Source organism: Coenobita brevimanus, chromosome 16 (assembly GCF_032717465.1).
Source record: "Coenobita brevimanus isolate Jiangsu-jjx chromosome 16, ASM3271746v2, whole genome shotgun sequence".
Taxonomy (NCBI): domain Eukaryota; kingdom Metazoa; phylum Arthropoda; class Malacostraca; order Decapoda; family Coenobitidae; genus Coenobita; species Coenobita brevimanus.
Window position 1 is genome coordinate 9028924 of NC_136969.1, and position 27132 is coordinate 9056055.

Below are 27132 nucleotides of genomic sequence, written 5' to 3' on the forward strand. Positions count from 1 at the left end.
CATGTTGTGACTCGTACCTGTTTGTCTCATCACATACGTGCTGCATGACTTCGTCATCGAGGAAGGCCAAAAGGAAGTCCACACACTTAGCATCCTAGTCAAGAGTGAAGGCAGGCTGTATCCCTGAGGAACTCTCGTCAAAATGTTCAGGGACGAAATTGGAACCTTCCGTCCACACGAAGGCGTCCAGGATTCCCAGTCGTGGCCGTGTAGGTTGGGTGAGGGTGGAGGGTGGCTGTAAGGCAGACTGGGCTATCAAGGTCACTCTCACTGACCCTAGGTTGCCGTGTAGCACTAGCAGCCCTTACTTACAGTATGTGTCCTGTTGCCCATTTTCAGGGCATGTTTGTGGTGTTGGGGTGTGGATGTACAGTGGCTGTGGTGGTGCTGGTCATGGAGCAGGTGGGAAGAGCAGGACCAGACGAACACCCAAGATACACTACCTTCACCACAACCATCACCACCAATGACCACACACTCCATCAGTACTGACTACGAGCTTCACATGAAATTCATACTTCACTTCTTCACTTTAAGCTTCCAAATTTGTAACAATGCAGAAGAACCAAATTTATTGGTTAATTAATAAACACATAATGATATTAATTTAAAGCATGATAGAACCTAACAGGGTCATTCACTAATATTTTTTCATGGATGTCCGCATTCACCTCTCAATATTTCTGTAAGTAAATTTATTTAAAATTTTGAAGTAAAGTCAGTGGTCTGTCGCGTACACTTCCTGAGTATGATAAGTAGTTGCAAGAGGAATATAATCTGTCTGGCCATTAAACTACAAAACAGAAATGAGAAGACTGATATGAAAATATTTGATGCCAATGACCCAAAGATAAATCACTGATAGTTTGGTGAAAGTGCATAACCCACTAGCTCTTGACTGAACAAAATTGCCTGGTATGAGCTTAAATTAAATTCTTAGCAGTATCAGAGTCACTTGACATATCTGAAGTTTTTTAATGCTAATGTTTCTCTCAGGCGAACTACATCCGTCCTTCCTGGGCATGAAACAACGCATGTTTGTGCTTATTCTATTATTTTGTACATATCTCTTACAAACAGTTATGACATAAGCTTTCTAAAATACTAGCTACATATATGATAGCTTTACACTACTAAAGAATTACTATGAAAAATGACCATTTTATGGTATGATTACAGCCACTGAAGGAATTGTGCCTGTGAGATTTCTTAGATCACCGTTTCTTCACCAGCCTTAAATTTAAATGGCGCAAAAGAAACATGATTGCCGATTCTGTTCTGCAGTCACAGCCGTAGCAAGGCATGGAGGAGAAAAGATACGGAGTAACGACTCAACGTTAAAACTGCGAGACTCTAACCTAAGTCTACTAATACCAAGTCGGTTCACTTTCCCTCAGGGAGCAGGGAGGCGTGGCTTGTGTGTGACGTCAGTTTGCTTAAGTAACAGAAAAAGTATAAAAGGGCAGACTCAAATTAAACATTTATAATAAGGGAAAACGAAGAAGGGGAAGAAGTGCAGACTCAATTAACCGCATAATGTAGCAGTAGGTTCCCTCAAACCTCTACGCCTTCCATCACACCCCCATACGTTCCCTCACATAGTTCAGTCCCTTCCCTCACTTCGGACTGAAAATGTGTCATGATCTGGAGAGTGCAGCATCCATCCACTCACCACCACAGTCAGGCATCAACTGAACTTGGGTTTCATGCCAGCTGATGTCACTCCGATGCTCTGCCCCCAGTGCCTGCTTGGACCTGTTTTAGATGGAAGTGATCCGACTTGGTATTATGGTCCTTTCACCGCAAGAAGTCCGTTCAGGGTGGGGCCCACTTGGTGAATCACCTCTAGCGATGCTGCCAAATCAACCGTAGTACATGCCTCTCTCTCTCTTATTTCCTATCTATGTGCTATTTGAAATTGTTTTTTATATTCTGTATATAATAAAGGAAGCTATATAGTACACTGAGTATCAATTTTTTGAATTATAACAACGATTTGAATGAATTCTATGACACGCGGCAGGGCTTTTTTCCCATGTTGCCACACCGAGGTCAGCGAGGGACCCAGGGTCAGAGAGAGGATTAGGCCTACAGGGGAAACCTCTTAAAAATAAAACGCGCCTAGATGTTTACCTCATAGGTGCTGTGGAAAAAAGTTGAAAATATATATATATATATATACTGGGAGAGAGAGAGAGAGGGGGGCAGAAACAGGTGGGATGGGAGTAGGTAGTGATAATCCGATAATTGGTGGTCAAATTGGCAACGTCGCACTCGGGGAAAGTCTAACTTCTGCCACACCCTGAACGGACTTCTTGCTGCGAAAGGACCATAGTAGACTTAGACCCTAACCTTCTCGCCATCTAGTGCACAAGCCAGTTAAGGGAGAACGGGAACAAAAGAAAACGGTTTTAGGGTAGACTATGGTTAGATTATGAATCGGGACTATACACGCCTACCATGTGAAACTAATTTTATCAATAGATAATTATATGGTACATGAGCATCCTTCACCACCGATACCATGTTGGTGATGAACGGCGAACAGTGTACCAAATACTGTATTTTGACACAAAGATTCTTTCCAAGGATAAAAGTCTGCGGCTCGGAATATAATGGATGTATTGATAATACAAACAAGAATATTATAGTGGATTTTTTGGGTACTGGGTAGGACAGCTAACCACATACATGTTAGCTTACATTATTATCCCGAAAACATTCAGACGGGAAAAAGAAACCCATAGACGTTTGTTGTTTTTGGTCTGTTAATCATAAGTATCATGGTGATTTAATTAAAAGAAAAAAAAAGTCCATTGTTTTCAGACGCACGTTCGCCTACCACATACCTGCGGATATGTTGGCAAAAGAATACCCCCCCTCCCCCTGTTTGAAACATACCATTAAAAAAAAAAAAAAAAGTGTATCTTACATGTTTATGAAGCTGGAGATAAATGTATGTCATATTACATAACAGTTTCGAGAATATGCCATGAAAACAAGCAACATATGGGAAAGTTTTTAAGTAATTCATAACCATTATATAGCCTTCAAACAATAGTACAATTTGCAAATGCCTAAACTACTACAATACAAACATGCAGGACAATTACCAAGTGTGTGACATAAATGGCAGTTTTTACAATACCATTATGCATGCAAAAGGTAATGACATTTACACTGGAAGACGAATATAACCGGTGTACAAGATAATGGTCATATAAAACATGTTAAAATATGTTGGTTTGTCAACGTTAATGTACCGTACAGGAAACCAAAGAACTTGAGTCAGATCAAGTTGTCCAATAATGCACGTAATGGAATACATATGTATATTAATAAATAGATACATCTACTGTACAGTTTTACCTACCTGTTAGATGCCTATCTCTCTGTTCATCAACTATCTGTCTGTCTGTATCTGCATCTATCTATCTGTGTACAGTATATCTATCTCTGAATAAATCAATAACACGCATTTCATAAATATGCTAATATCCACAGGGAAAAAGGAAACACGAAATATCCCATGAGCTTGGGCAATCTCGTGTTTCCTTTTCCCTGTGGATGGCTATTTCGTGCTTCTTTTTCTCTGGATATCCTCTCTCTCTCTCTCTCTCTCTCTCTCTCTCTCTCTCTCTCTCGTGTAAGTACAGTTGGCCGCACTCCCGCGTTCCCCGAACTTCACCCATAGTCAGCGATGTGGCACCACTGTATTTGTTTGGATCTTTGGACACGTAGCAGTATGAAGTGCTGGGACCTCGTAATATGTAGTGACGTGGCACGGACAGTGAGTAATGGAATTTTCCTTTCAGCGTCTGTGCATTATCGAACCTACAGTATGTGTCAGTTGAATAGCGATAAGCATTAGGATATAACTGGACCCTGTATCGGGTGTCTAGTTTGGTGAGGAGGAGGTATGGCTAGAGGTGGGATGAAGGGAGGAGGGGGGAGGGGTAGGCTCTCCCACCCCTCGGTAGCTTGGCAAAGGGTTTCGGGAAGAAGGTTCACCAGCAACTATCGTATGAATCTGTTTATGTAATACACCACCAAATAAACCACCACAAATGTAAGAGTCGCACATCACTAAATTGGAATCAATTAAGAATGGAGAATAACTACGGAAACATATCCTGCTGTTTCATTACAAAATTCAGGTGGCACACAGAAGATGCTGACCAAGATGAATATACTGCCACAGCATAAGTCATATGATGGTATTCCTGGTAGACATAACAGGGAGCAGCATTTTGGCACCATGCTATCACCTATGAAGGTATTCTGTTGGGTATGCACACAGTGCAACTACGATGTAGGCATACTAACGTGCTTATAAAACTACACAAGTTTTTATTTATGAACGTGTTTACATTCCGTATAGTAACATCAGGAATAGTTGGTTTTCAATAGTCATTTTCATTGTTATTGACTAAAATAGTGTAATTGTGGTGACGGGTCAAGCCAAGTGGCCTCATAAAATCAGCCTCCACCTCCCCCGCACCAGCCATACGCCACATCACATGATAAGTCTAACACTTAACAAACTGAGGTCTGCTGTGTTTTATGTATCACTATGTAGCGTTTTATCCAAGTAAAACATATATTATTTAGCTCTCCATACAAAGGTGAAAGCATGCCGTGTGTGTGTGCCCCTAACCATGTGAATGTTTGTCGTCTCGCTCGTTTCCTGTAAAGTATTGGGTTCCAGCTTACGACTCAGCATACGGCTCAGCACGAAACAGGAGAGCCCGACCCTCCCCCGTCCATTCCCACCCCTCCCCCACTAGCCACCTTTCCTCCCCACCAAACTAGACACCCGATACAGGGTCCAGTTATATCCTAATCCTTATCACTATTTAACTGATACATAGGTTCGACAATGCACACACGCTGAGAGGAGAATTCCGTTACTCACTGTCTGTGCCAGTTCACTATTGCGAGGTCCCAGCGCTTCATACTGCTGCTCTACGTGTCCAAAGATCCAAACAAATACAGCGGTGCCACATCGTTGACTATGGGTGAAGTTCAGGGAAATCGGGAGTGCGGCCAACTGTACAGTACCTCATGTGGTTTAGGAAAATTTGTATTTCATTACATGGTTCCTACCTGCATGTAGAAGTAATTTCCCGTTATCGGTATATGAGTAACAGCCTTTAATAATGGATGGGGCATATCTTCACTGTCATTATCACAGGATCATTAATACGGAAAAATATATGAATATTGTCAATAAATATTGATCGAGTGAGGGCCGGTAAATTATATCCTACGTTGCGAATGTAGCGGTATTACTTCAGCAAGTTCACTTGTCCCATATCAATGTCCAACGTATCCTTTATCATATGTGTAATGAAGCATAGTATTCCCTACAGATTTTTATCTTAGACGTACGTGCCGAGGACCAGTTTCAGCTGATGTGTCTTCCCAATTTGCACCTACATTTATGACCGCAATATACTTATTTGTGCATAATAGTTTGTCACATCTGTTTTACTCACCTCTTTCTGTCATCTGGGAAGAAATGAAACCGTAGGTTAGTTCCAGTTCGTCGGTGTTTCCCACAAACAACTCAACAGTGTCCAGCGTTTGTAGCCATGTTTATTTGTACCGCCATTCCCCATCGCATCCTGCCTGTCAACTTATGTAAACAATCAGACGACACACCGGCGACCACAATGCCATCTGTTGACCAAGCCAGCTCATTAAACGGGTCTCGTTTTCGCCCATAAGAGTTAATGCTCCGTATCTTTTCTCCTTCGTGGTAGCAAGGTGTTGTGGCTCCCCCCGCCTTCCCGAAACCTATACTCGGGGCCCCCCCTAATAAAACTATGAATCTGTACATCTTCTAGGACAGTTCTCCTGATGCAAAGCAAGTTCAATATCGTCTGGGTAAACGCATGGACACCTATATGGCAACATCATTAGCTGGGTATATTGATTGCTTCTTTATATGCCAATGCTATATAGCTATAAAGAAATGCAACATATAAAATACCAAAATAAAGCCGAAAGTATCGGTGATGAATTAACGAGTGACAGCCAATCAGCAGGCAAATTGACGATGTTGCCATACAAGTGTCCATAAATTTACCCAGACTATCTTGAATGGGCTATAGTAACATAGGTGTGAACATACATACAGAAGGAAAGAAGAAGAAACATAGAAACAAGCAAACAGGTAAACAAAGACAGTATCACACACACACACACACACACACACACACACACACACACACACACACACACACACACAAACACATAACCAAGACAATTCGCAAAAGACAGCTGCCGGGAACGAATAAATATGATGATAAGACGAGATGGAGAATTGGACGATTGTTAAAGGAGAGGAAGTATAGAAATGTCGAGAAAGGAAGGAGGAAGGAGGAAGAGAAGATAAAATGAGAGAGAGAGAGAGAGAGAGAGAGAGAGAGAGAGAGAGAGAGAGAGAGAGAGAGAGAGAATAATAATAATAATAAAAAATATACCTATGGCATTTATTTTATAATACAGAAGCAATACAGCTAACCATAATATAACATTCACAGTACAACTGCCACAGGTTTCACATAACGTCTCGACAAACTTCATCGGAAGTACTTTTTCCGAGATTTTGCGTCAGCAAATTTGTTCACCAATTTGTCGAAATAGAGAGACTTTGCGTGGCTCTCCTGAAAATATCATCAAATTCTGTCCATAATTTTTCGAGTTAAACTGTTAACAAATAAATAAATAAATAAACGACGACGAAAACATTATCTCCTTGGTGGGGATAATGAATAATCCTGTGCCAGATCAAATATTGTACGATACGATCTCGTTACGCGGCAGTTAATAACAAGTTAGGTTAAATTAGGTTAGGACAGATAGAACAGAGATTAGGTTAGGTTAGGTTGAGTTAACTAAGGTTAGATTTGGTTAGGCTAGGTTTTCTATTTAAGTTCTATTTAACTGAATGTTTTGAACAAACAACTAACATTGAGATTAGGTTAGGTTAGGCTGGGTTAGGTTAGGTTTGGTTAGGTTAGGTTTCCTATTTAAGTTCTATTTAACTGAAAGTTTAGAACAAACAACTAGCACTCGGCTGATAGTGGTGAGGAGCTTAGTTGTTTGCTGCAGTTTGCTCGTTTCATACATTGCCTAAAACGAACTCTGTAATCTACAGAACGCCTAGGAAATGTGTAGTGTACAGATTGTTTAATTTTTTCTTTGCCCTGAAGCTTAGGCAGATATAACACCTAGGTATTCTATACAGTGGCGTAACTGAGACTTCATTCATGGGGGAGCGGGAGCCAAGGTGGAGCCAGTCCTTCATCTGGAAGGGCCATGGTAGATGGTATTTTGGGGATTTTCTTAGAATCACGCATGATTTTCTACACGAAATTTTAAGCAAATACACACATAAAAGCTTCCACAATGCAGTATTACGGCAAGGTAAATAAGTATAATATCGGCTGTGAAGAAAAAAGATGCAGGCAAATGTACATTCCGTAAAAAACAGTGAAAGAAGTTGTATACGACCTTCATAGATTTGGAGAAGGCATATGACATGGTGGATAGACAAGGATTGTGGAAAGTATTAAGGATATATTGAGTAGATGGGGAGTTGTTGAATGCTGTGAAGAGTATGTATGAGGGTGCTAAGGCTGGAGTGCGTGTGGATAGTGAACTAAGTGATTTTTTCTATTTGAAGGTTGGGCTCAAACAGGGATGTGTCATGTCTCCATGGTTGTTCATCTGTATATGGATGGGGTTATAAAAGAGATACAAGGTAGGGTAGTGGATGTTGGAGTGGCCCTAATGAGAGAGGGCAGTGTTTGGAAACTCCCTATACTGTTGTTTGCAGATGGTACTGTGTTGTTAAGTGAAGACGAAGGGGAGCTGCAAGGCTTGATGGATGAGTTTGGGAGAGTGTGTAAGAAACGGAATCTAAAGGTGAATGTAGGGAAGAGTAAAGTTATGGTCTTCGAGAGAAGTGAAGTCAGTGAATGTACAGTGAGGTTGGATGAGGAGGAAATGGAAAATGTATGTCTAAGTACTTGAGTAGTGTGATGAGTAAGGATGGAAGATTGGAGGGTGAAGTGTTTGAAAGGGTACAGCAAGGAAGAAAGGTTCCTGGTTGCTTGAAAGCAGTGATAAGAAACAGGAAAGTGAGCATGGAAGTGAAAAAGTTACAACATGACAGTATTGTGATACCAACTCTAAGGTATGGACGTGAAGCTTGAACCTTGCTGGAGGGACACAAGCCACATTTGACTCTATACCTTTACCGTGAGTCATGTGGCACTGTATTGTTGTCAGATTTGTGCACTCTGCTGTTGTCAGTCATGGCAACTTATCCCTACACACTTACACACTTTGTTGTTGCTCATGAAGTTGTCGGCGTGTATGAATAACCTATGCGACAATATACAGCTTTATCGTTTTAAAGTTTAGTTTCCAAATGTGTATTTTGTTATATAGCCTATGATTTCATCATCCTTTGTATAATTCTAACGTACAATATGCTGCATGTTTGATCTCGATTCGCCTCGTGTCTTCCGTAGTGCGTGTTCTACCTCACTCCCCCCCTCCTCCCTTATTGTAGAGTAAGTCGTTCTTTCTGTTGTTCAGAGCAGGAGTGTCAACTCTTTGTCCCCTATTGCTTCATTTGCGCGTCCTTCTTACAAGTTGTATCAAGCTCTGCCGGCCCCTGTATAATGAGAGCAGTGGAAATAAGCTATTTGAGAGGAGCATGTGTAGTCACATGGAGAGACAGACTGACAAATGAGGAAGTGAAGGAACGTTGTGGTGTGGATGTGGATGTGAGAGGAAGCGTTTGGAGGAACACACCTAGGCGGTTTGGTCATGTGGAGAGGATGGAGAGTGAAAGACTGACGAGGAGGGTGTATGTTGGTGAGGTGGAGGGGTAGAGAGGGAGGGGGAGACCAAGGATGAGATGGAAGAATGGAGTAGAGAGGTATATGAGAGGGGGGGGGGTGAGCTGGGAGCAGGGCAGTGAAATGGCGAGGGACAGGGCGACATGGAGGCGATTTGTTTGTGGCCAACTCGTATGGGATTAAAGCGTCTGGCAATAGATAGATAGATTGTAAAATATAGCACCAAACTTTGAATGCAATTTGTGACACACTAAAGAATTGAATAAACTATTCATTATATAGTGCTGTACATGTAAACACCATAAACATAATGTCAGAGACACAGTCAGTATTATAAGAGAAGAAAAATTAACTCTTAAAAAAAAAAAAGTCAGAAAGGTGATGCCATCCATTAGGCACTGGTCATAATCATCCCCAGGAACTTTTTATCGTGGCTGAACTTTTACCGGTCCCTTTCACTCTAGCTGAGTCACCTGTATGTATGGCTGTTTATGTAATGCTGAGTGGTGGGCACTATGTTTTCACTAATGTCACTTTCATCAGTATCAGGGTGTGGGTGATTATCATGGAAATTTTATCAGGAGTCTTTCAGGACTACTCCATTTCACACAGTTATTATTTACCACAAAATGTTCTGTTGTGGCAGAACTTATGCGCCGTCCATAAAAAGAAGCCATGGTTAAGTTTCTCTGTAGCCTACATTGCTATATTTACATAACTACATCCCAATATCCTCGTCTAAATTGTCACTGGACATTGCTGCAAACTTTCAGTCACCTGAGACACCTATAATCACTTATTTTCTTAAAAAAAAAGAAAAGAAAAGAAAAGCGATATTAGTAAAGGTTACGCCACCCACTTGGCACTAGAGACGAATGTCACGAGAGAACTGAGATGTTTTAGCAAAAGTGATGCCAAATTGCTATCAGCAGAAACACTTTTGCGCTTCAACCATCTGGTCAGTACTGGCTGATTTTGAATGAAATAATGCCAGAATATTGCCAAAATGTGGTTGACAGTTTTCCATGAAAATGTGATGGCCAAATGTTGCTCAAAAAAGCCAAATGCCAACCAGCAACCACATGACAAGCATTGGTCGCTGCTGGCCGCCAAGGTGGGAGTCATTCAACTCATTTTCGACGATTTCGAAAAATTCGAGTACGATTTTTTGTTGTTGTTGCTATATTTCAAAGTCGTGAAGACAACGTGTTCACAAACATAACTTCCGCCCTTCCTGTTTACCGTTTGGTGGGGCCCCCTGGTCCCTCTTAAAGCCGGGCCAACCCCGGCCGGGGGGTACGGGGAGCAGTATCTACGACTCTGTCTGCATTTTAATAATCTGGTGAAAGAGACTGATGAAACGGATGTGCACTGAGTGGTGTGGTGTGAGGGAAGGGGGAGATGTTCATTAATGTGGTATGAGGGGAGGTGGAGGTGTTCAGTGATTGATGTGATAAGAGGGGAGAGGGAGGTGTTCACTGATTGGTGTGGTGTGAGGGAAGGGGTCGGTATAGACTGGGTGCCAGTGGTTATAAAAGGGCTGCAGGAGACACGCAACCCTCAGTGTTCATCTCCTGTTCCGGGCTGTAAGAGCACTATTTTGGCCACATTTGACTCTATACCTTTACCGTGAGTCATGTGGCACTGTGTTGTTGTTAGATTTGTGCACTCTGCTGTTGTCAGTCATGGCAACTTATCCCTACACACTTACACACTTTGTTGTTGCTCATGAAGTTGTCGGCGTGTATGAATAACCTATGCGACAATATACAGCTGTATCGTTTTAAAGTTTAGTTTCCAAATGTGTATTTTGTTACATAGCCTATGATTTCATCATCCTTTGTATAATTGTAACGTACAGTATGCTGCATGTTTGATCACGATTCGCCTCGTGGCTTCCATAGTGCGTGTTCTACCTCACTCCCCCCCTCCTCCCTTATTGTAGAGTAAGTCGTTCTTTCTGTTGTTCAGAGCAGGAGTGTCAACTCTTTGTCCCCTATTGCTTCATTTGCGCGTCCTTCTTACAAGTTGTATCAAGCTCTGCCGGCCCCTATATAATGAGCTCAGTCTCTGCATTAATTGCCACTTAGATCTACTCCTCATTTTGTTCACATCTCTGTCCTCCCCTGTACAGTTGTTATTATTGTGAGTGCTCAGGAAGTCTCCAACCATCTAGCAGCTGTGTAATTTGAGTATAAGTGTTATTACATTTTTTCTTGTACTGTATAGCATAACGTGTTAATTCGTAGGCCTAGTGAGGTTTTTGTGATTGGTGTAGAGTTTTTGCTGACAGCCAGTAGTAATAATATTTTGTATCTGTAATAATATATATTGCATTAACTGAGCATTATCCGGTTTTCTCATTTTATCAGGGCTGACTTAGATAAATTTACTCTTGCTAATTTCGTGTTAATAGAGGCTTTTGCAGTTAACCATATATTTAACCTGTTTTTTGCCATCACATTATCCTTATGAGTCCTCAATGTTTAGTTGTTAGTTTGAGCATTAAACTTTAACTTGTAATTTTACCTAACTCTTTAGTTTTGAACCTGGAACTTTACAGGACAGTAGTGATTTTAGTCTCTGTTCCGTAACATAAATTTGGCGACCTCTTATCAGGATATTCAGGATATTATCATAAGGATATTGCTTGATATTTTGTGACTGTGATTTATTCATGATGTCTACTATTACTACGCATGATGAAGCCAAAGATTTCTTGTCAAATGTGCAAACAGTGTGTGATGTAGAAAACAGAACAAAGAATGAACTTCAGCTTGTTGCTCAACAATTGGGAATTGCTGTTCGCTCTCATCATTCTAAAGATCAAATTGTTGACATGATTAATGAAAGCTTGTTTAATGTAACTCCTCCAGATGAGCAAACGCAGATTGAAATAGCTAAGTTACAGCTAGCCCTGCAGGAGGCTCGTGCTAAGGAGGCTGAATCTCAGGCTCGTATTCAGGAGGCACAGGCACAAATCGAAATTGCTAGGATTCAGGCAGACCATGAGTATCGCATGAAACAAAGTGGAACTGGATCATCTAGCTCTGATGATTTTGATGTGGCTAAAAATGTTAAACTTGTCCCTCCTTTTAATGAATCTGATTTAACAAAGTATTTTCAGTTGTTTGAGAGGGTAGCTACAGGTTTTAATTGGCCCAAAAAGTATTGGCCAGAACTCCTTCAAACTGTTCTCACCGGTAAAGCTCAAGTAACTTATGCATCTTTGCCTCAGGATCAATCTGATAATTATGATGTAGTTAAGAGCTTGATTCTCAAGGCCTATGAACTTGTTCCTGAAGCCTATAGAGTAAAATTTAGGACAACTTATAAGAAAGATAAGCAATCCCATGTTGAGTATGCATAAATCAAAGAAGATCTGTTAAAGCAGTGGTTTAATTCTAAGAATGTGGATTCTGATTTTGACAAATTTAAGCAGATGATTTTGCTGGAGGACTTCAAAAGGTGTATTAATAAAGATGTAAGCCTATATCTTGATAAGAGAAGAATAGATAATTTGTCTGATGCTGCAGTTTTAGCTGATGAATATATCTCACAAGAGATATTCTAAAGAAAAAAGGAAAGCTGAGAGTAAGTACGTTGCCTCTACTCAGAGTACAGGTAACAGGAAAGAGAATAAAGATGATGTTTCTCAGGAAGTAAATACCAGCTCCACCTCTAGATTTCAGAAAAATAATGTACTTATTGTAGTAAGCTTGGTCATACTACGGAGAAATGTTTCAGGAGACAGCGTGATGTGAACAAAAAGAAGTCTTTAAATATTCAGTCAGTTGGTCTAGTGTCCACCCTTGAGAGTTCCCAGAATTCTTTAACAGAGTTAACTGAACCTGCTTTGAGGGGTAAATTAAATTCTCATGATGAAGCTCCTCTTTTGAGCAGTAGCGTGGGTGACACTCTCAAGAGTTCATGTGCTAATTTCCTGTCTGATGGTTTTGTCAGTCCTCTGGACAGTAATGACAGGAAATCAGTTAAAATATATCGTGATACAGGTGCTTGCCCATCCCTTATGCTGACCAGTGTTCTAGGCTCTAATGTTAATTCCTCTGATGAAACTGTAATCTTACAAGGTGTAGGGAATAATTACTCTGTCCCTGTGTGCAGAGTGAATTTAGAGTCTGGTTTTGTTAATGGTTCCGTTATGGTTGGGTTGGTTGAGACACTTCCAATGTCAGGTGTAACTTTCTTACTTGGAAATGATATTGGTGGAAGTCAAGTGTGTCCAGGTCCTCAGTTGTCTAGGGAACCAGTGACTGCGACCCAGGACTGTGATATCCCTGATGTGTTCTCTGCATGTGCTGTCACTAGGGGTAAGTCTAAAGTTACTAGTGACTTAGAGGATAATGATGATCATGATGTTATCCTAGCTGACACTTTTCTTTCTAATTTGGACCACTCACCAGATAAGCCAATACCCCGTAGTGTTGATAATTTGTCTCGTCAAGAGTTGGTTGAGTTGCAGGTTGCTGACCCTGAGTTGAAAGGTCTAGCTAACTCTGCTTGCAGTGAGGAAGAGTCAGCTGGTGCTTCTACTTGTTATTATATAAAGTCAGGAGTACTTATGAGGAAGTGGAGACCCCCGACAGCATCAGCCGACTGTGAATGGGAAGTTGTACATCAAGTTGTCATCCCTCGTGTTTGTAGGCAGGATATCATTAGAGTGGCTCATGATTCCAGTTTGGCAGGACACCTTGGAGTGAGGAAGACTGTGGCACGCATTTTGAAACACTTCTACTGGCCAGGTATCTTCAGAGATGTTTCCTGGTATTGTAAGTCTTGTCACACCTGTCAAGTTGTGGGGAAGTGTAATCAGACCGAAAAGGTTGTACCTCTAGTTCCCATTCCTCCTTTTGAGGCGCCATTCACCCGTGTGTTGGTGGATATTGTGGGCCCTCTTCCTAAGACTTCTTCAGGATTTTCTTATGTGTTGACCCTGATTGATATGGCTACTCGTTATCCTGAAGCCATTCCATTTAGAAATATCTCAGCAAAGAACGTGGTTAAGGAAATGCTGGGGTTCTTCACCAAGTTTGGTCTGCCCAAGGAGGTACAGTCAGACCGGGGAAGTAATTTCATGTCAAATGTTTTCAAGCAGTCTCTGAAAGAGTTGGGCATCACCCAGATCACGTCTTCAGCTTACCATCCCCAGACCCAAGGAGCGTTGGAAAGATATCATCAAACACTCAAATCAATGCTCAAGAAATACTGTTTGGAACATCAGAAAGACTGGGATAAAGGTCTTCCATTCGTCATATTTGCCACAAGATAATCTCCAAATGAATCACTGGGCTTCTCACCCTTTGAACTACTGTTTGGCTATGAAGTAAGAGGACCCCTTAAGCTACTCAAGGAATGCTGGCTGTCGGAGGAAGATGACGTCAACCTGCTGGAGTATGTGAAGAAGTTCAAAGAACGGTTGTCCACTGCTTTACAGCTGGCGAGAGAGAATTTAGGAGCTGCTCAGAAGATGAAGACTTGGTATGATAAGAAGTCCAGGTTACGCCACTTTCAGCCAGGAGATCAGGTTTTGATTCTGCTACCGGTGCATGGGCAATCTCTTCAAGCCAAGTTTAGTGGTCCTTATTTCGTGGAGAAGAAACTCAGTGATGTCAACTATGTCATCGCCACACCAGATCGTAGAAAGAACAAGCAACTTTGTCACATCAACATGCTAAAGTTATATCACAGGCGGGACGAAAATAACCCAGTCTGCACTGTAGCTGTTCCACCCGAGTCTGCAAGTGAAGTTCTCCCATGCAGCATGAGCCTGAGTGATAGTTTGGGGAAGAATCCTGATATCATGAATGATCTCCAGACTAAGCTTTCTCATCTAGCTCCCGAGGAAAGGCAGGAGTTTTCGGCATTACTGCAGGAGTACCCGCAAGTGTTCCGTGCCACTTGAAGAAAAACCACTGTGTTGATGCATGATGTCGATGTTGGAGACGCAAAGCCAATTAAACTGCCTCCTTACCGTGTGAACCCAGTGAAAGTTCCTCTCATCCAGAAGGAGCTTGGCTACCTGTTGGACCACAAGATGATTGAGCCCTGTCAGAGCAAGTGGAGTTCTCCTGTCACTCTAGTTCCTAAGCCAGGTGGGTCACAGCGGCTTTGCATCGACTACAGACGTGTTAATCAGATAACCAAAACAGACACTTACCCTCTCCCTCGCGTGGAAGATTGCATAGACAAGATCGGAAAGGCTAGGTACATAAGTAAGTTTGATTTGTTAAAGGGATACTGGCAAGTACCTATGACTGAACGTGCTAGGGAGATCTCATGTTTTGTAACACTAGGAAAGACTTTTGCATGTTCTGTAATGCCATATGGTATGAAGAATGCACCAGCCACATTTCAGAAGCTCATGAATGTTGTAACAGAGGGTTTGGCAGGGTGTGTTGTTTATATTGATGATGTATTAATCTTCAGTGACAACTGGAAAGATCACCTATGCCATGTCAGTAAATTTCTTGAGCGTTTGGTTCAGGCTAATCTTGTAGCTAATTTATCAAAGTGTGAGTTCGGTCAAGCTAAAGTTCAGTACCTTGGGTACGTAATTGGTGATGGACACGTTGCACCACCAGGAGCTAAGGTTCAGGTTATAAGTGATCTTCCCAGACCCAAAAGTAGGAAAGAACTACAAAGATATTTGGGAATGGTAGGTTATTACATGAGATTTGTTCTTAACTTTTCAATTCTTGTATCACCACTTACAGACCTACTGAAAAACGGAGTTAAATTTGTCTGGACCGATAACTGTGAATCCTCTTTCAGTAAACTTAAAGCTATCCTATTAAGTCAGCCAGTGCTCGCTACTCCAAATTTTGCTAAGCCTTTTAAGATGGCTGTTGACGCAAGTGATGCAGGAGCTGGGGCTGTTTTGCTGCAAGAGGATGATCAGGGTATTGAACACCCTGTATCTTATTACAGTAAGAAGTTCACTCCACCTCAAAAGAACTACTCAACTATTGAGAAAGAGTTTTTGGCCTTGATTTTGGGTTTACAGCATTTTTCATTTTATTTGTGTTCTGGTTTTGACCCCATAGTCATTTATACCGATCATAACCCACTGAAATTCCTTAGTAAGTTTAAAGATAAAAATCAGAGATTGACAAGATGGAGTCTACTTCTTCAGGAGTATTGATCAGACATACAACATGTCAAGGGGAAAGAAAATGTTATTGCCGATTGCTTATCTAGACTTTAGACAGATTGTTTTAGAGTAATAAGAAATTTCCTTTGTAAATTTCTTTTTCTTTGTGGGGAGGTGTTACATAGCCTATGATTTCATCATCCTTTGTATAATTCTAACGTACAGTATGCTGCATGTTTGATCACGATTCGCCTCGTGGCTTCCATAGTGCGTGTTCTACCTCACTCCCCCCCTTTTCCCTTATAGTAGAGTAAGTCGTTCTTTCTGTTGCTCAGAGCAGGAGTGTCAACTCTTTGTCCCCTATTGCTTCACTTGCGCGTCCTTCTTACAAGTTGTATCAAGCTCTGCCGGCCCCTATATAATGAGCTCAGTCTCTGCATTAATTGCCACTTAGATCTACTCCTCATTTTGTTCACATCTCTGTCCTCCCCTGTACAGTTGTTATTATTGTGAGTGCTCAGGAAGTCTCCAACCATCTAGCAGCTGTGTAATTTGAGTATAAGTGTTATTATATTTTTTCTTGTACTGTATAGCATAAGGTGTTAATTCGTAGGCCTAGTGAGGTTTTTGTGATTGGTGTAGAGTTTTTGCTGACAGCCAGTAGTAATAATATTTTGTATCTGTAATAATATATATTGCATTAACTGAGCATTATCCGGTTTTCTCATTTTATCAGGGCTGACTTAGATAAATTTACTCTTGCTAATTTCGTGTTAATAGAGGCTATTGCAGTTAACCATATATTTAACCTGTTTTTTGCCATTACATTATCCTTATGAGTCCTGAATGTTTAGTTGTTAGTTTGAGCATTAAACTTTAACTTGTAATTTTACCTAACTCTTTTGTTTTGAACCTGGAACTTTGCGGGACAGTAGTGATTTTAGTCTCTGTTCCGTAACAATTTTTAAACTTATTTCTCACTGAATATCTCTTGGTCAACAGGAAATTAGCAAAAAAAAAAAAAAAAATCCTGACTAGTGGCAACGGTATTTTTTGTTTTAAGACTGGTTTAGGGCATTTTTATGTTCCTTTCGGAATTGTTTTAATTGTTTTAAGACCCATTTTTGTTTTCACACACTTCATTTTGGGGAGAACAATCTTTTATTGCTTTACACTTACTTTTCTTGTTTCAACATTGTTTGTTGTTGAATAACCTGTTTGTTTAATAAGGACTTTTTTTTTTAGTTTTTATTGTTCTTCAGACATATTTTTCCTGCTTAGGCAGTTGGTGGGGACAGTTCATTTCTCCAAAGAGTAAATGATGGTTGTGGTACCCATGGACCATTTTTCCTTCATAACCCGGAACACAGAGCCTGAAAGTGTGTGATAAAGCAGCCCAGTCGTGCCAGCTAACTTGTCTCTAAGTACCAACCTGTCTCCTGCTTAGATATTTGTTCCTGTTGCTTGGAGGTTTGTTTCTGTTGCTCTGGGTTTATCCTGTTGTTTAGATTTTTTTCTGTTGCTTGGCGGTTTGTTTCTGTTACATAGAAATTTGTTTCTGTTGCTTAGAGATTTGCTTCTGTTGCTTTGAGGTTTGTCTCTCTTAGAAATTTGATTCTGTTGCTCTGATGTTTGTTTCTGTTGGTTAGTTTTTTTCGGTTACTTAGAGAAGTGTTTTTGTTGCTTAAAGACTTGTATAAGGACTTGTTACTGTTGTTTCTTGACCATTTTTGCTCCAGTATTGTTGTTTATAACCAACTGCTCCTTCTTGCTCATTCTTCATTAACCTGTTATACTTTCCCACACTTCTCATGGGGTGGAGAGATTACTAGGTTGCTTCGTGGGTCTTTTTCGGGATATCAAGCAGAGAACCAGTGAAGATCTAGGCACAATCCATCCTAGGCAGGCTTCAAGTTATGGTCTATATGGCATACTTTTTTTCATTCTTTCTTTTTTGTGTGTGTGTGGATACACCTCATTACAGCAAATATATTATGGATTAGAAAAACTGCAGGGCAGTGTCTATACACAAAATTTACTGCCAGTATCCAAACTTGCCTCCAAATATCCAGAGACACGTCGAGACTTTTATATGTTTTCTCCTACAGTCAGAAGGTATTTAACTCAGAAGAGGTTTCTCGAACTGAATGAGGTTTATCAATAGCCTTCATCAAACAATGTACATATATAATGAATAAAAATATTCCAGTAGCAACCCTAGTGTACTGCAGTGAAAGTCCCTAAGGCGAAGGGCTTAAACAAAAGGAACTACAAATTGTACGTCCTTCACTTGATGCAAAGTAACCAGGAGGACAAAGTTCTATTTTATATTTGATTGCTAAATATCTCTCTTAGACAGAACATGGAAACACAGCTGCCCTCACGCCCAACCACCCTGACAGAACGCAGCAACTTCATCTTGTTGTGGATGGGGGGCCTGTCAGCTCGTGCCATAGCTTGTGTAACCGGGTCCAGCGTCACCACTGTCTGCAGGTGGCTCAGGCGGTGGAAGCAGGAGGGACACGTTGAGAACAGGCGTAGCACTGGTCGACCTAGTAAAAGGAAACATTGCAAAGCAATTTACAGCCGTATTAAAGCGTTCCATCTCATTGCATTGCACGCTAAGTTCTACTTATCTGAAATGCATCTCAGAGCAATACAAACAGATATCCATTATCATTATGGGTATACTGAATATCCAGATCTGTACAGGTATTACTGAGTTTCACGTAAACGCAAAGTTGAAGTACTCATAATCAACTTCATTCAAAGTAACTTTGCAAACTCCTTCAGTTTTGAAACATTCTCTGCAACCAATCAGATGCTACACAGACAGGCTCTTGATATATGACAGCCGAGTGAACTGGTTCTATGTATCAAGATTATGAATTGCCAACACATCACGTGCCATAGTTTCGTTATCGTTCGTAGAAAAAATCTAGCAAGAGCCAAGGAAAAGATAAAGTTCCCTTTCATGAAAATTCACCTGCGTCTCCCTTATAAACGGGCAAAAACAGAAAAGTGCTAAATATTGTTTTTGTTAGCCAAAGCTGAGCAGAGAAAACAGCTGACTGAAGTGAGGTAAGAGATGTGAGATCTCATTTGTGCTCTCAGTTAAATGAGCTCTCAGCTAAATAAGCATTTACATCCCAAAGCCACCATTACGTTGAGATTTTCAAGATACCGCGTATTTAGTAAGTACATGGCATAATACTTTCAATAGGCAGTTAAGTCTTATTTTATACTGAAAAACTATTGTCTGTCTCTTTCTGAACGATAATGTATGTTGTCCTAGGTTACGAAAGTTATGAACAATCTGTATTTCATGTCATACCAAACGTTCTTGTATTAGGCGTTTCCCTCCTCGGAAAATTGGTATTACAGGCTTCAGACTTGCTTGTGCTTTTTCGTAAGGTGATCAAGTATTTTTTGCACTTGGCTAGAATGTTTAAGAACGCTCCCTTATCTCCATCATAATTATTTAAAAGGTTTCCACTGACGAAAATGATGTGATGTAAACGAAATTAATGGAATTAATACGTATTTCTAAACAGTGTAAGTATTTTTGTTACATAATAGTATATGAGTAACATGCATTGGTATATAAATTAATGTGTAATGAATAATAAAAATGCAACGCTGAATAAAGTCCATTTTCCTTTGAATATCATGTCATGAAGGTTATCAGACAGTCTGACGTATGTCTTGGTAACAGTGTTTGAAAGATGAGGGAAATCTGAGTTTCGTATGATAATATTGTGGTTTTAGATACACAGGTACTGTACTTGTGGAAGAAACTAGGTAACACTCCTCGTCCAGGAAATGTACATCAGCGCGGAAAATATAAGGATGAACATGCGTTAACCACAGATTGATTTTGATTTCTGGTTTGTTGATCAGGATTTAACTTCACTAGCTTATGATCAACTCTATCTCCTAACTGGGATTACCTTTTGTAGCTTATATTAAAATTTTTCCCCTATCTCGTGTTTTATTCTGAAAAACAAATCTTTAAGTTATGAGAAAAATTATGATCATCTTTTTTTTTTTCAAAGAACGGATAAAGAAAGAAGAGTGCTGAATTATGTCTCTTATTCCTAACGCAAAATATATACCTTGAGTTACGAGGAGGAGCAGATTTACAGTTCCTTAATGGCCTAAGGAGTGTTATGGTTGAGGTTTGTTTAGAAAGGCGGAGGCATGTCATAGTGGTCGTAACATATTTCGACAGTGGTGGAGGCATTACGTAGCTGTCGTGAAGTGTGGTGGTGGCAGAGGTGTGCTGTAGTGGTCGTGACCTGTGGTGGTTGCGGAGGTGTGCGGTGGTGGTCGTGACGTGTGGTGGTAGCGGAGGTGTGCGGTGGTGGTCGCGACGTGTTTCAGTGGTGGTGGGGGTGGCATGATGTCGGCTGCTGCGGGGATTCTGTGGCTCGGCCTGGGGGTCACCTGTCTCCTGATCCATGCCCGCCTACATCACATCACAGGCACGTAGACTGCAGTAAAGAGAAAGTGGTAGTGGAATGAAAAGGCTTGTTTCATTTTGATCTAGGCTACTATATGTGCATCACCAAATATTACCAAGTTATTTTGTTGTATTTAATTATTTCATTTGCTTCTCTTTTACGATAGGAAAAAATGAGGCACACAGAATTCCGATTAATGATGGGTTATCGGATATTTCAAGCCACTGCAGCCCTGGGGAGCTATGATCTTTTGAAGGTTTGCTTAGCCATAACGACACAGCTATTCGTAGTTAGAGTTTTTAATTTAACTGAACTATAATATAAAACGAAAATAAACTATGCAACCGAACCTCGCCAATTTGTATTCACTGATTGACTGAACATGAATCTCTCCGTCCTTTTCACTGTGTTACTTTTAGTATAATATTTTGGCTACCGGCAGTTTTAAGTAGCAGAGAGAAGACATTGGTAGATGAAGGGTTGATTTTGGTGCATATTGCCAAATAAACACGCCAGCACTAGTACTAAAAACAGTACTGTACAAGTGTGCTCTTATCCACCCTCGTATTTGTCAGACATGACCATAGCATCAATGGACAGCCGCCTATCACTGGATGACATGTTGGCTACAGAGCGGTGTTCTCACTTTTCTGTCCTACTGTTAACAGATGGCTCCCCATGGGCGATCTCCATGACGCAAGTAAGTAAGCAAAAACAATTATGTAAAAACTGTTTAGAGCTGCAACAGAAGAGCCTGATAGGGTCAAGTTAAACATTAGGTCAGTTCTTACTTTACTGTACGATACAAGTAATTCACATTTTTGGCTTTAACCTCATGTGCAACTGAATGAACTAGATAAGCCAAATTCTGCCCAAAGTTAATCAAAATTGTAATACTTGCGGCTAATATGTTTAATTTATTGCTTTAGTTTTCCTTATTGTTGCTTCAATTGTGAAAAATAGGAAAGATTTATCATTATGCGATCTCTTTCAGGACCTAGCACACTTACATGCTCCTTGGGGAGTCGGAGTGTTTGAGGTGAATACTAGTGAACAAAACACCACCATGACATACGAACAGCTCTCACAGAGTATAGCCACAGCTCGACAGGTATGTGGCCACGGCATGTAAATGAATTAGGGTGAAGAAATTGATGTCTGGAGACTATAATTCATAATTCTTTGAAAATATTCACAGATGAAAACACACGACTGAATTATATTATTCCTATAGACGTCTTTCGGTTCCCTTTATCCGGCTTTAGCCGGCATGAAAAACAGAAAAACGTCATCAGGCTGAAGGAACCAGACATAAAACAGTTTAGTTCATTAAGTAGTCCTATGAGTTAGCACTGTGTAATCGGAAGTATACTTGACCCACAACCGAGAGATCCCTATTTCAGTTCCTGAACCACCGACGAGAACTTAGGGCGAGGACACACCTGCCAAAAGCCAGGACTGTACAGAATATTCCTTGGGTGTAAATCGTACTCAGGGGGAGTATTACGGTCCTTTCGTTGTCAGATGATTACTCATGTCGGCACCATTAGTTTCGTGATAATATTCTTGTTGGCATTAGGTTCCTGATATTTATGTTGCTATGATTATTTTTGTGATATTATGTTGGCATCGTTAAGTTCGTGATATTTTTTATGTCAGCATCATTAGCTTTGTGAAAAATTTTATGTTGGCACTATTAGTTTCGTGATATTATTCATGTTGGTACCATTAGCTGTGTGATGAGTTGTGGTGCGTGACGATGGTTGTAGTGAGCGATGACCCAGCCTTCCTCGCCGCCTTCGCTGAGTCCTCCTTCAAGAGCCACCTCCTGTTGGTCCAGAAAACAAAGCTGCTCGTATTCACTCGCATCCCGCTCCACCAACTCCAGACCCTTCCCCACCTTCACAGGACTCTCTCACGAACCACTTCTCTCGTTGCTGTTGTTGACGATACCTTGCCAGTCTTCAGGTAACGAATATTATCCAAAGCCATTTGCCAACGTAATTACTGCTCCATTTTAATTACTGAGACTGTAAACAATGAACTTTGAAACGAAGTGAAATGGTCATAGTCTTTCAAGTTTTTCACATTATTAACATCGTCATGAATAACTGACCTTGTTATCCTATTTGTTGCAACCGTACAAGAACACAAAATAAATAGTCGATAATTCCGAGTTTTAATTAATGGACGGATTGTTTTTTCATCAACAGAACCAAAGTGTTCTCATGGCTGCCGTTCACCGACCCAGAATCTCGGCCATTACAAGTAGCATCATGGACTATCGATGAACGTCTAACTTTCACCCATCCACCAGATCTTTTCCCCAAGAAATTCTTGCGGTAAATTTTGTGTCGACAACGTTCCTGTAAGATATTGCTAAGCAATGACACACTGAGCTGGATACATGAGAGATCTTGCATGGTAACATATATTGTTATTATTAATGCATTCCCGCAAATAACCAACTTGCACACTACGTAAGAGATGGTGTAAGATGTCATGATTCCTACAAGAGAAGAGACGAGAAATATGTAAATAAATATTCTGACTGGACGAAATTACTAGAATGGGACTGATTTTACCTGAATTCGTGTATCTGGACCTAATTGACACTGAACCAACGTGAGCGACATAAATGACCTTGATGGACTGAAGTGTGCTTGAATATACAATAACTTTTTTTTTTTTTTTTACCGTAATTATGATCAGTTTTTCGGCCTTTTGCATCTTTTTTCACATTGGTCAGTGGTAGAAAAAGACAATACTACAGCTCTACATCCTTCCCATAACATCTCTTCATGACTAGCATAATATTCGAGTGTTGATCTTTTTTTATAACGCAGGATTCAAGATGAACATATGAGAGTTCTAGGACAAGTTAGAGCAAAATAAGTAGAGATAATAACTTACCTAATTGTATCTAAACAGCTTTCTCGAATCTAAATTAACTTACCTGAGCCTGAACATTAATCACTCTGAACGATCTGAATGGCCTTAGGTTATGCCACCATTACGCAACAACATGGACGATCACCGTGGTTGTTTTCTTTAACTGAAGAAAGTTAGCACAATTGATACTGGAAAACAAAAGCTTATAATGTCCAGGTTCTGTTCTATGTGTAATACACAAACATATAATCATGCTGTCAGAATGAAAAATGCATGTCCTGAGAGTATATAATTGATCCAAGTGACAACACTAGTCAACCCTATACCGTACACCATCTTGTCACAGGTTCCCGCACCGGCCACACGTGCTAGTGACAGCGGAGGAGTTTGTGGGACAGGTGGCATTTACAGTAGATGACCCCACGGCGCCAGAGGGCAAACGACTCACCTTCGGGGGGCCAGCGGGGAACGTTATGGAGATGCTGTCCACGACCATGAACTTCACGTGAGCTATTAATCCACATTTGCCTTGATACATAACCTGGTTGTTTGACTGGAAATATTAGGGTTTGACAAATAGACGCTGGTTGATTGCACAACTTGCCCAAGTTAACAAAAATAAAATATGAATGTGAACGTACCCTCTCGACGTATTTTTTGCTATGGAAAAGGTTACAAAATCATAAAAGGAGCTTAAATCACGTCCCTCTGACAGATACACGTACGTGAGATCTCCTGACAGGACTTGGGGCTTACTGCAAAGCGATGGGACTTGGACAGGCATGATGGGACTCATTACACGTGAGGTCAGTTGTATACTTCGGTTACCTCAACTTGGCTCTGATTTTCATCCTTTTGCAGGTTGTACTACGAAGCTCGATGGCAAAAAAAGATAGTGTTACCCCTTCCCTCCTTTTCAGAAGACTGCTTTATCACTAGCGTCCTAATCTAGTGCTAATCTCTTATTGCAGTAAACTTCTCAATATGGAATGGCAATTTTGGTCCAGGTTAGAACTAGAGTATATATAGCATATGTGCACCGAATACTCTTTGGCTTTGGGCACGTAATAGCGTCTTTCTTATCTATAAAATGTGAACATTTCTTTTTAACATTATTCTTAGCTCGCTACTGCTTTTTTCTACTTGTTCTCATTAAAACCAATTTCTGTTGACTTGCAATTTATGTTATTGCATTATTTTTTTTTTTTTTCAAGAAGCAGCCGTATCTTAGGTAGATTCTAAAGTTTAATTATCCTTCTACAGCTTTCCGCAATGTACAGTAGTTGTATTTTCCCATACATAAATTTCGATCCTCATGTTTCGCATATGCATCATCTAAAAAAAAAAAAAAAAATGGCAGTTTCCCTTTCACATATTTAGCTCGCTGACAATTTCTCTCGAAATAACAAGTCGTGATCAATACAGAAAATATATTGAGTCAAGAAAACGATTTGTGAGTCGTTTCACGAATTACTCATCATAGTATCAAGTTGTAAAGACCAATCTTTTATGGAATATATACCGACATACATTGTTCTGCTGTTCTTCATTATATTTTAGAAAAACACTTTTCAGGAAGTGGAGTTTACCCCGGGACCATTTTTCTTCGATATAACCAGAAGCCAGTGGATAGACTACTCTCCATTTGTGTTTATGGAAAATTATTTAATTCTCGCTGCCCGTGGTCGACCTGAGGTGAACCCGTGGGGCTTCCTGCTGCCTCTTAGACCAAAGATTTGGGTGGCTCTGCTGACAGCACTGTTGGCAGTATGCGTTGTGATGCTGTTTCTGTCCTACTGCCTTCCCACTTACATGCAAGAACCACACATGGCAGATACCAACACCTTCAAATGTGTGAGAGTTCTTTTGCAAGAAGGTAACTAGTATCTGCCATGTTGTGGTTTACATTGAGTAATTTTAGACTGACTTTGGAGGGACTCTGAGAGATTTGATTAAGTCGGAAAGGCTGAGTTAATGGAGTCATCATCCAGGCCTGTTAGCTTCTGAACTAGTCAATTTCTTTCTTTGAGATTACGAAAACAGCCAGTTGTTTCGCCCACATAGTTTCATGATGCTCAACCACTGTCTTGTGTTGGATGATGCCTAGTTTCATCTCGATAATGGCAGCTTACTGTAACCACTACTTTTATTTCACCAAAGCTGCCAGAAACAGGTCATCAAATATTTTGGTGATCCATATCTAATTCTTCCAGATATAAAGAGAACTAATAGTCAGTGGTGGTGGGATCGTGTGATGCTGGGGGTGTGGATGCTGATGATGGTGGTGCTGACACAGAGCTACGTCGGCAACCTCATGTCCCTCCTGGCAGTCAGATACATAGACCAACCCTATCAGAGACTTGAGGACGTCCTTGACAACTCTGATGTTGGGATAATTGTTGTTCCAAACACTTTGATCATTAAATATATTGAAGTGAGTGGTTGTTCTTCAGGATGATAAGAAATAAAGAGTATCTAACTGGCTGTCTATAATGCGATACTTTAAGTGGTATGCTGTTAGTTAATTATGGCGTCAAAAAATATTCATAAAAGTTTTGCTTCGAGTGATGTTTAAACTATTCATGAAATTTTTATCATAGTAACGCGCTGCCCAAAGTTTACGACAATTTCTGTCTATTAATAACATTTTTTTTTTTTTTTTCTGCCATGTACAATTTCTCAAACACTGAAAAGCAGCAAATTAATTTATGAGTGGGATCAATGATTTGGATAGGTAATTAAGTTCTTGATGCTATTTTTAGTCATTAACTCATGGGTCATCGGTAATTTTAGTATGTTTGATTTATAACGAAAATTTTAGGCCAGACATTTACACATACATTTTCATTTTCGAATGACTAAGACCTCTTGTTTCCAAAGCCCATAACATATACCGTAAAGTAGACAATATCTGATAGTCGTATTCTCGTCAGACTGCCACGTCAGGTCCACTTCAAGAATTGGGGAAACTGATGGGAACAAAACGGGTCACTTACAACACGTTCGTCGAATTACAAAAGAGCATGGAGACCGTCGTGCGCGCTGCCACTCATGTCATCTTTGAGGTGTATACCAACTATATCAACTTGCTGCCCAAAAGCTTTTCTCTCACAGGTAGTAATATGATTGTTAAAGTTACTGAAATTATGTATGTTCACTATATTTTTAGTTATCTGTATTTTAGAATATACCAGTGTATCATAGCAGTACCAAGCCAACAACATATTTATACTTAATATTTGTCATTCTAAAATATCACACACACACACACACACACACACACACACACACACACACACACACACACACACAACCTGCTATTGAACTGGTTATGTCACGTTAGCCATGAAATATAAACTGGCTTTTACTAAGACTTTTTTTTACTGAGTAAAATAGTCAGGTTATTTATGTTAACAGAATTATTCTTTTGAGCTTACATGGATCATTAAGGAAGAAACTCACAACGGATTGAATATTTCACCAGGGGAAGTTTTGAGAACTCCCTTTCACTTCCCAGTCGTTTGTCATCAGTTAGAATAAATTAAATGTTATCAGGGCTACTACGCCTGACAAACTGGTTAATATTAAAGGACCATATAGACGGAGAAAATAAAAGCGTTTACCTCTAAATGGTGCTTTTATTAAAATAAACTATGAGTAGTGCTGGAGCAGTCAAGATGTTACGACTCCTCTTGTTACAATTTTCACTTGTAATTAATAATGTCAGTCAGCAAAGAAAGACACTGACACTGATGCATATAACAGAAATGAGGATTTCAGGGACAAA

At 40.3% G+C, this 27132-nt stretch overlaps 2 protein-coding genes across 2 annotated transcripts in view; one reads left to right on the forward strand and one right to left on the reverse strand.

Annotated features, from left to right (window-relative positions):
- Window positions 1-27132, reverse strand: part of LOC145390952 (uncharacterized) — a 239409-nt gene that overhangs the window by 41228 nt on the left and 171049 nt on the right. The gene's annotated exons all lie outside the window — the stretch shown is intronic.
- LOC145390854 (uncharacterized) lies at window positions 21031-25229 on the forward strand. Its single transcript, XM_080265593.1, has 7 exons — window positions 21031-21153; window positions 21448-21564; window positions 22186-22421; window positions 22667-22795; window positions 23692-23850; window positions 24061-24151; window positions 24921-25229. Exons 1-7 carry the CDS (start codon window positions 21031-21033, stop codon window positions 25227-25229), a joined length of 1164 nt encoding a protein of 387 aa, XP_080121719.1.

What these genes read in the sequence shown, in the direction of transcription:
- LOC145390854 (XM_080265593.1), top strand. Translation starts at nt 21,031, where the DNA reads ATGACCATAGCATCAATGGACAGCCGCCTATCACTGGATGACATGTTG. An exon ending in GGGCGATCTCCATGACGCAA is followed by an intron (nt 21,154 to 21,447) that starts GTAAGTAAGCAA and finishes GATCTCTTTCAG; the next exon opens with GACCTAGCACACTTACATGC. An exon ending in GTATAGCCACAGCTCGACAG is followed by an intron (nt 21,565 to 22,185) that starts GTATGTGGCCAC and finishes TGGTACCATTAG; the next exon opens with CTGTGTGATGAGTTGTGGTG.